A 10,582-nucleotide genomic window follows, 5' to 3' on the forward strand; every position below is an offset into this window, starting at 1 on the left:
GGGTAAGTGCTTTAATTTCGAGGACGAAATTCAGTTTAAGGGGGGGAGAATTGTAACACCCGGTATTTTAAATACGTAAATCCGCATGCATAATTAGGGAATTTAATTATTTAAATTGTTGATTTATGGGTTAAATAATTATGTGAATTATTTGTGCATGACTTAATTTAATTTTAAGCATTTAACCCATAATTAGTGATTTTTATTATTTTTAGTATTTTAATTATTTTATCGCGTTGACGGGACCGTGGACGGACGAGATGACAACTTTCTATCCAATTTATTTCATGAGCCTTTTAAGAGACCAAAAATATTATTTTGAGTTTTATTTCCTCAAAATTTTTAGTATTTAATTTTATATAATTTTAGGAGTCCATTTTTATCCAAATTTAGCCATTTTAATGACTTTTAATTATTTTTATAATTCCCTTAAATTGTAATTTCGGGATTTTAAATTGAGTTATCAGATTTTAACTTTTATTTGAAAGTTTAAGTTGTATATTTTTATATTTAAAACCTTTTATCTATATTTAATTAACCTATATTTTAATTAAAACAAAAACAAAACCTAATCTACCCAAACCCCACGCCCAAAGCCATCAGCCGCCCACCCCTACTGCTCATCATCTTCCTCAACCGAGCAGCCCCAAGGAAGAACACCATAGCCACGTTTGTGAAGGTCCAAAGCAAGTCGTCGTCGTCCCGTCGTCCCGGAATCGTCTCACGCGCCTTTAACTCTTCAAACTCCGGTGCAAGGCATGTTTCTTTCTCTTTATCGCACTATATCAGTATCTATTATGTGTGTGTTGAGTGTGCATCAAAAACTTGCAAGACTTTTCAGAAGAATCGATTTGGATTGTTGGTTGCGTTTTGTTCTTTGATTTGATCTAAGCATGCACACGTTTTCTTCAACCATGGTGCATCCAGCTGCTGGTCAAGGCTCCCTAGGTCGTGTGTGGGTGGTCTGGGCTCGAGTGACTCGAGGGATTCGAGCTAAACGAGCCCAGGTGGGTGCTGGAGGCAGATCGGCCCCTTAGTTGACAGTTTAGGGTTCAATGGAAGGGCTGAGCGGGCGGCCATGCAGGGCTGGTAGGGGGCTGGTGGGTGCATAGGTTAGGACCGGCAGGACCCTGGGAAGGTCCTGCCGGTGGTGGTCCGGCCAGGCGTGGCCGGGCTGGGGCGGCAGCAGCCCTCGCGCAGAAGGGTGCAGCCGAGAGAGAGAGGGGTTCGGGTTAGGGTTTGCGGGGTGGATCCGGGTCGAGTTGTGGGGCTGGGTCGGGTTTGGTTAGTAGTGGGTCAAGTCGGGTTGGTCCGGGTCTGGGTAAAGTTAGTCGGGCTCGGGTATTTTAATTTTTAAGTTTTAAGTTTAATTAAAGGTTTAATGGGCCTAATTAAATCTTAAAATTTTATTGGGCTTCATTTAATTATTTTGGGTTGAATTTAATTATTTGGGCTTATTTAAATTAATTAAGTGAGCCCACCAATTTTTATGGGCTTTAGGGCCCATGAAAGTTATTGGGCCAGTCTTTGGGCTTTTGGGCCCATTGGGCCAGAATTGTGTTATTGGGCTTTAATTAATTTTAATTGGGCTTAGAATAATTTTATTGGGCTTAAGCATGTTAGTGGGCCAGTTTCAGTGTTAATGGGCCAGATTTAAGTAAATGAGCTTGAGTGTTAGGGCCAGCAGTCCAGTACAATCCATGAGAAATTTGCATGTATCCTGAATATATATTTAATTATTTTATGCATTGAAGTTATTTTAATATTTATATGTTAGTAAGAAATTAAATTAAATATATATGAAGGACACACATTTTATTTAAGTACATGCATTCATGAAATAATTTTATGTATGATTAAATGTTTAAGGTTGAGCAATAAGAAAATATTTTATGTTGGAAGTTGAAGTAGTGTGACAATTTGAGATTTGAGGGGGATTCGTCCCCATATGTGAGCTATTGAAGGGCAGTTTACTGCCAATTTAAGAGGTGATTCGTCACCGCCACGTACGTTGGTTTCCACGCTGATCAGTATTTAATGTATGATTTAAGGTTACACTACGGATACAACCATGCGATGTTAGAAAATAATTTGCTCAACAATATTTATGTATTATGTTATTTAAGATAATTTAAGTTATGATATGTTATGATATTTTTAAGCATTCACCTTCATGTATATGTTATGTATTAGTAGCAATTTGATTTAAATTATTTTAAACCCTTGTTATGTTAGCATGTTGGGCCTCTAGGCTCACTACACTGGTATGGTGCAGGTGAGTACGTAGAGGAGGATGTAACTCCTACCGGCGGCGAGGACATATGAGCGGACATGCAGTGACCCCGTGACCGTGATAGATGTCTGAGTCACATTGCATGTTTTTGAATATGTCAGCATGTTACACATTTTAATTATTTTTCAGTGGTTGTGGTTTAGAATATTTTATTTAAATATTTTCAGTGCATGCAAACTTGAATCATTTTATTTATGCAGTATTTTTAATTCAATATTAGACTCAGATATTTATTTTATTTAAATAATGCATTTTTATTTAAGTTATTTATTTATTTATTTATTTATTTTAAGTCTTTTTATTCTGTGCATATATGTATGGGCATATATGTACATATTTTATTTAGTAAGTAATAAAAAAAAAAAAAAGTTTCCGCACATTTATTTATTAATTAGAGAGTCAGGGTCGTTTCACCAATCTTCCCGAAATATCAACTCGAGTCAATATCCTCCCAATGGGACTGTTGGTCAGCACCACAATAGGATGTGATAGAAAGTAAGGTCTGAGCTTCCTTGCTGTCATAACCAAGGCCAACACTAGCTTTTCCACCTCCGAATACCGGAGTTCTGCACCCTTAAGGGCATGTGAGAAGAAATAGATAGGGTCTTGAGTTTCTCCCTCCTGCCTAATGAGTACTGAGCTGACTGCCTCTTCCAAAGCTGATAAGTAGATGTACAATGGTTCACCAGAAATTGCCTTAGCCAACACAGGAAGTTCAGCTAAATAGATTTTTAGGTCCTCAAATGCCTTCCCGCATTCATCATCCCACTCAAATTTCTTGGCTTTACGAAGCACTTTGAAGAAAGGTAAGCTTCTATGAGCTGATCTTGATATAAATCGAGACAAGGCTGCTATCCTTCCTACCAGCCTCTGAACTTCTTGCAGATTACGAGGATCAGACATGGATCGAATAGCCTGCACCTTCTCAGGATTGGCCTCTATTCCCCTCTCAGTAACCATGTACCCCAAAAACTTAACTCTCCTAACTCCAAATACACACTTTTCCGGATTAAGTTTCACCTGATAAGTCCTCAAAGTCGAGAAAGTCTCCTCAAGGTCGGCCAGCAACCCCACATCATCCTGAGACTTCCCCAGAATATCATCTACATAAACTTCCACATTTATGAAAATTTGGGAGGCGAACACTTTGTCCATGAGCCTTTGATAAATGGCCCCTGCATTCTTCAAACCAAAAGGCATCACTCTGTAACAAAAAGTTCCATGAGAGGTAGTGAAACTTACTTTGTCCTGATCTTCCTTCGCCAGAGGAATTTGGTGATACCCTTGATAGGCATCCATGAAGCATAAGTATTGGTGACCTGCCGTAGAGTCAACCAACTGATCAATTCGAGGCAGTGGATAGCAATCCTTTGGGCATGCTTTATTCAAGTCCCTGAAATCCACACACATTCTCCACTTGCCTGAACTCTTAGGGACAAGGACCACATTGGATAACCAAGTAGGGAATTGCACTTCCCTAATGTGTCCTGACTTAAAAAGCTCATCTACCTCTTTCTTAATGACTTTATCTTTTTCCGGTCCAAAGTGTCTCTTCTTCTGTTTTATCGGTCTCACTCCCGCAAGAATGTTGAGTCGATGAACCATAATTTCTGCACTAATCCCTGTGAGTTCTGACACAGACCAAGCAAAAACATCCTTGTTTTTCTTCAAGCAGTCAACCAATCTTTGTTTTACTGATGGGACGAGATCAGCAGCTAATTTAACAATCTGAGCTCCCGGACTTAACTCCACCTTCTCATGTCCTTCTTCAAACATCAGAAGCACCTTCTGACCAAACACCCTTGATGTCCGACCTACTAAAACCATTTCTACCTCCCTCTTCTTCTTATTTGCATCAATCTTTACCTCATTCACATAACACAACCGAGCTGCCTTCTGATCACCCCGAACAACCCCCACATCTCTTCCACTTGGGAACTTCAGCTTCTGATGATAGGTGGATTCCACGGCTCGAAAATCACTCAGGGCAGGGCGTCCTAATATTCCATTAAAAGAGGATGGTGCATCCACCACGGTGAAGCAAGCCATTTTGGTTACTCTTTGCTCCCCATTTCCAAGAGATAATGGGAGCACTATCTGTCCCAGCAGTTGCAAAGCATGACCCGTGAACCCATACAACTCCGTGGTGATTGGGTCCAACTCAAATCCTTCCAATTTCATTTGATCAAGGGTTTCCTTGAAGATAATGTTCACTGAGCTACCAGTATCAACAAAGATGCGAGCCACATCATAATTGGCTATGGTCAAGGTGACCAATAAAGGATCATTATGAGGTACCACCACATCCTTTAAATATTCCCTTCCAAAACTAATGTTCGGATCAGTAGGACAGCTGAGCTGAGAATTTACCTAAAAATTTTCCAATCTGCACCCGTGAGCTTTGCGAGCCCTTCCTGAATCTCCATCTGTAGTGCCCCCTGAAATCATATTGATCATGCCCCTATGAGGGTGATTTCCAATTTGCTCAACCCTATCTTTCTGACCATTTTGTGGAGCTCTTCTTTGATGATCAGGTTGGTTTCCCCTTACTTTATTTCCCTGATTCCTCCATTGAGGATCTCGGCCCTGGCGAGGAGGATTTGCTCTCTGAGCCAGCTCAGCCCTGAGTCGAGCATCCTCAGAAATAATTCTCTGCACCTCCTCGCCTAGCCTCTGGCAGTCATTGGTGATATGACAATACTCCTTATGAAAGTCGCAAAACTTGTCGGATGGCTGTAACCGCGGGCCTTTCTCAGCATTCCGAGGCCTCACAAGTTCTCGCCTATCCTCACAGACCTGCATTGCCTTATCCAGGCTTACTGAAAGTGGTACGTAAGGATAGGGTCCCTTAGCCCTGTTCATCTCTTCCGCCACCCTTTTTCTTCCGACTTCTGCCTTGCCTTCTACCTTTTTCCCTATCTTGATATTTGGTTTACTCCCAGACGTTCCTTCCTGTCTCCTTTGCCTCTGTGCATCCTCCAAATTCACATACTTCTCAGCTCGACTAAGGAGCTCATCATAAGTCAAAGGAGACTTCTTGATCAAAGATTTGAAAAACTCTCCTCCCCTCATCCATTGAGTGAAAGAGTTCACCAAGGTATCGGCAGTGGCCGCAGGTACTTCCAAAGCTGCTGTATTGAAGCGCTGAACATACTCCCTCAAGGGTTCCACCTCAGATTGCTTCAGATTAAACAAACTAAGAGAAGTCTTCAAATATTTTTTGCTACTCGCAAATTGGTGTAAAAAGGCTAAGCTGAAGTCATTGAAACTTCGAAGGCTACCAGGCTGTAAAAGGTTGAACCATTGCTGAGCTGATCACACCAGAGTAGTGAGAAAAACCCGGCATTTAATTGCATCTGAATATCTATGCAACAGGGCTGCATTTTCAAATCTCCCCAAATGCTCTTCTGGATCTGAGCTCCCGTCATACTCCCCTAAAGTAGGCTGCTTAAATTTGCAGGGAGTTCTTCATCTAGAATAGACCGAGAAAAAGGGCTTTCCATCTGTATAGTCCCAGGCCGCCCTCTGACTTGCCGACCTAGTCTCCTGATCTCTTCCTACACTGCATCCATTGGGTTTGGCTGACCTACGGGTGGAGGTGGATTTTGACCCATGGCCGCTTGCACCGTTTGAGTGATGAATTGACTGAGCTGATCTACAGTCATGTCCGCCACATTCCCTCTTCCCCTTCCTCTTCCTCTTCCTGACATATCTATGCCTTAGCTTAAAATTTCCCACAGACGGCGCCAATTGATATACCTTAATAAAGTGATCTCCTTGAATGAGCTGAAAAAACTCCTTCAATGGAAGATGACCTGCTGCTGACCTAAAACCACGAACGAGAGTGTTAAGGGGGGGGCGGAAGGTGTTCCGGCGTATCTTCTTCGACGCTCAAGTCAGATGCTAGGATAGCGAAATATAGAGAGTGGTGTGTGCACACAAGTGAAGATTGAATAATCCAATAATGAAAAGAAAATCTGGTATTTATAGAAGAGGGCTCCGGATTTAACGCTTACCTTCCTTATTAAGAACCCGAGAATCCCGGGATCACGATCCCGAATATCTAGGCTGAGATCTCGCCCGAATCTTGTCTGACAAAGGAAATAGTAATACACTTAATCTGAAACGACCCTAACTCTATAATTAATAAATAAATATGCGGAATTTTTTTTTTTTTAATACATACTAAATAAAATATGTACATATATGCCCATACATATATGCACAGAATAAAAAGATTTAAAAATAACTAAATAAATAAATAATTAAATACTTAAATAAAAATGCATTCTTTAAAATAAAGTAAACATTTGAGTCAAACATTTAATTAAAAATACTGCATAAATAAAATGATTAAAATTTGCATGCACTGACAAAATTCCATAAAATATTCAAAATTCACAACCACTGAAAAAAATAATATAAAATGTAACATGCTGACATAAATGAAACATGCATGTGACTCAGACATCTATCACGGTCACGGGGTCACTGCATGTCCGCTCATACATCCTCGCCTCCGGTGGGTACAACATCATCCTCAACGTACTCACCTGCACCATACCAGTGTAGTGAGCCTAGAGGCCCAACATGCTAGCATAACAAGGGTTTGAAAATAATTTAAAACAATTAAATACTAATACATACATATACATGAATGAGCATGCTTAAAAATTACATAACATAACTTAACTTAAATATACTTAAATAACATAATACATAACATTGTTGAGCAAATTAATTTTCTAACATAGCATGGTTGTATCCATAGTGTAACCTTAAATCATACATTAAATACTGATCAGCGTGGAAACCAACGTACGTGGCCGGTGACGAATCACCTCTTAAATTGGCAGTAAACTGCCCTTCAATCATATGGGGACGAATCCCCCTTAAATTGTCACACTACTTCAACTTCCAACATAAAATATTTTCTTGTTCAACCTTAAACATTAAATCATGCATAAAATATTATTTCATGAATGCATGTACTTGAATAAAATGTGTGTCCTTCATATATATTTAATTTAATTTCTTACTAACATATAAATATTAAAATAACTTAAATGCATAAAAATAATTAAATATATAATCAGGACACATGCAAATTTCTCATGGATCGTACTGGACTACTGGCCCTAACTCTCAAGCCCAATTATTTAAATCTGGCCCCTTAACAATGAGACTGGCCCATTAATATACTTAAGCCCAATAAAATTGTTCTAAGCCCAATTAAATTAATAAAGCCCATTAAAACACTCTAGGCCCAATAACAACTTAAATTGGCCCAATGGGCCCAAAAGCCCAAAGACTGGCCCAATAACTTTCACGGGCCCTAAAGCCCATAAAAATTATTGAACTCACTTAATTAATTTAATTAAGTCCAAATAAATTAAAATTAACCCAAAATAATTAAATTGAGCCTAACAAAATTTTAAGATTTAAATAGGCCCATTAAACCTTTAATTAAACTTAAAAACTTAAAAATAAAAATACCCGAGCCCTACTAACTTAACCCGGACCCGGACCCAACTAACTTAACCCACTAACTTCCAAACCCGACCCGGACCCAAGACCCGACCCGGACCAACCCTGAAACCCTAACCCGTAACTCCCCCCTCCCCTTCTCGGCCCCAGCCGCGAGCAGCAGCCCTTCCAGGGCTGCTGCCGCCCTGCTCCGACCACCCCTGGCCAGAGCCCCGCCGCCCAGACGTAGCCCACGTCTGGGCAGTCCTAACCTGACATGACCCCCAAGCCCATGCACCCCGAGGAGCCCAGCCCGAGCCCCCTTCCAAGAACCCTACTCTGCGCACCCTACTGTGCAGCCCGCCCCTACGCCTCTCCTGGGCTCGTTTGGCTCGAACCACTCGAGCCATTCGAGTCCAGGCCAGCCCACAACCCCCTCTAGACCCTTGGCCAGCAGCTAGATACAACCATGGAAGAAAAACGTGAGTACGATTCATGAAAACAACCAACCAAGCGCATACATTCAAACACTAAATTGATTTCTGAAAAATTCATGGACAAAAGAATGCATACTCGACACACACCTATACATACTGGTAAGTCACGAAAAAAAAAAGGAAGGAATCATGCCTTTCACCGATGAATTCAAAGATCGAATTGCGTAGAACGTTTCCGGGACGACGGGGCGACGAGAAACCTAAAAAAAACTTGAGGGGATCGGCTATGGAGTCCTTGGGACTGTCTCGACCGATGGAGAGGATGGTGAATAGTGGGGTGTCGGCTGAGCTTAGGGAAATCGTGGGGTTGGGTAGCTTAGGTTTAGGTTTTAATTAATAGAATAGGTTTTAGGTAAATTAAAAATTATTAATAAGGATTTTAATGTATAACATATATTGCTTAGAACTCTAATTAAAAAAAGAAACCTGATAAATAATTGAAATTCCCGAAATATTAATTTAGGGAATTTTTAAAGATAATAAAAAGTCATTAAAATGGCTTAATTTGGATAAAAATGGACTCCTAAAATTATATAAAATTAAATACTTAAAAGTTTGAGATAATAAAACTCAAAATAATATTTTAGGGCTCTAAAAAGGCTCATAAAATAATTTGGCTAGAAAGTTGTCATCTCGTCCGTCCACGGTCCCGTCTACGCGATCAAATAATTAAAATACTAAAAATCATAAAAATTACTAATTATGGGTTAAATGCTTAAAAATAAATTAAATCATGCACAAATAATTCACATAATTATTTAACCCATAAATCTAAAATTTAAATAATTAAATATCCTAATTATGCATGCGGATTTACGTAATTAAAAATACCGGGTGTTACAATTCTCCCCCCCTTAAATTGAATTTCGTCCTCGAAATTAAAGTACTTACCCGAACAACTCCGGGTAGCGAGTCCTCATGTCTGCCTCGGTCTCCCAAGTAGCTTCCTCCTCTGAGTGATTCAGCCACTGGACTCTGACCATCGGTATGACCCGCGTCCTAAGCCTCCGCTCCTCCCTAGCCAAGATCCGTACTGGCCTCTCCTCATACACTAGATCTGGTGGCAACTGTAAGGGCTCGAAATCCAACACATGCGACGGGTTGGAGACATATCTCCGAAGCATGGATACATGAAAAACGTTGTGCACTGCCGCTAGCCCCGGTGGTAGAGCTAAACGGTAGGCCAACGTGCCAACTCTCTCCAAGATCTCGAATGGCCCTATATACCTCGGATTAAGCTTGCCTCTCTGGCCAAAACGCACTACTCCCTTCATAGGTGACACCTTCAGGAATACGTGATCACCTACAGCGAACTCCAAATCTCGTCGTCTGGCATCTGCATAACTCTTCTGCCGACTCTGAGCTGTCCTCATCCGATCTCGAATCTGAGTCACTATGTCAGCTGTCTGCTGCACAATCTCAGGACCCAGCAAAATCCGCTCACCAACCTCATCACAATGCACAGGAGATCTACATCTCCTCTCATACAATGCTGCATAAGGAGTCATACCTATAGACGACTGAAAACTGTTGTTATAGGTAAACTCCACTAATGGCAGTCTAGTCTCCCAAGAGCCCCGAAAATCAATGACACAAGCTCTCAGAAGATCCTCGAGAATCTGGATCACTCTCTCAGACTGACCATCTGTCTGGGGATGAAATGTTGTACTGAACAAAAGCCTCGTCCTCAAAGCTGCGTGCAGACTCTTCCAAAACGCAGATGTGAATCTCGGATCTCTGTCTGACACAATAGACACCGGTATGCCATGCAGTCTAACAATCTCTCTGATGTAAAGCTCTGCATACTGTGTCAAAGTATAAGTAGTCCTCACCGGCAAGAAATGAGCTGACTTGGTGAGTCTATCCACAATCACCCAAATCGCTGTACAACCTCTGGCACTCCTCGGTAAGCCAACCACAAAGTCCATCGTAATATTCTCCCATTTCCATTTCGGAATGGGAAGAGGTCTAAGAAGTCCTGTTGGACGCTGCCTTGACTTGCTGACAAGTCAAGCACTCTGACACCACTCTCCCGATGTCACTCTTCATCCCGGGCCACCAATACAATAGCTGCAAGTCTTTGTACATCTTCGTACTTCCGGGGTGAATGGAGTACGGAGATGTGTGAGCCTCTGCTAAAATCTCAGCTCTCAACTGATCGACGTTCGGTACCCACATCCTACCTCGGTACTGAACGATACCATCCTCCACTGTATACAAGAGGTTACCTCTAGCCTCATCTCTCTGTCTCCATCGCTGCAACTCCTCATCAGTAGACTGTCCCTCCCTAATCCGATCTCGCAGAACTGGCTGCACCGTCAACACT

The 10,582-nt window shown here is 41.2% G+C and overlaps 1 protein-coding gene across 1 annotated transcript; it reads right to left on the bottom strand.

The window, feature by feature from the left end:
* Positions 1-2,692: 2,692 nt before the first annotated feature.
* LOC140860881 (uncharacterized) lies at positions 2,693-6,003 on the bottom strand. The gene is made up of 3 exons (XM_073263885.1): positions 5,880-6,003; positions 4,686-5,604; positions 2,693-4,622 (listed from the first exon to the last, which is right to left on the bottom strand). The coding sequence occupies exons 1-3, from the start codon at positions 6,001-6,003 to the stop codon at positions 2,693-2,695; spliced, it is 2,973 nt and encodes a 990-aa protein (XP_073119986.1).
* Positions 6,004-10,582: the final 4,579 nt, after the last annotated feature.

Source organism: Henckelia pumila, chromosome 4 (genome assembly GCF_033568475.1).
Source record: "Henckelia pumila isolate YLH828 chromosome 4, ASM3356847v2, whole genome shotgun sequence".
Classification (NCBI taxonomy): Eukaryota; Viridiplantae; Streptophyta; class Magnoliopsida; order Lamiales; family Gesneriaceae; genus Henckelia; species Henckelia pumila.

What these genes read in the sequence shown, in the direction of transcription:
- LOC140860881 (XM_073263885.1), bottom strand. Translation starts at nt 6,003, where the DNA reads ATGTCAGGAAGAGGAAGAGGAAGGGGAAGAGGGAATGTGGCGGACATG. An exon ending in AAATCCACCTCCACCCGTAG is followed by an intron (nt 5,605 to 5,879) that starts GTCAGCCAAACC and finishes TGGTGTGATCAG; the next exon opens with CTCAGCAATGGTTCAACCTT. An exon ending in AGGGCTCGCAAAGCTCACGG is followed by an intron (nt 4,623 to 4,685) that starts GTGCAGATTGGA and finishes TCCGAACATTAG; the next exon opens with TTTTGGAAGGGAATATTTAA.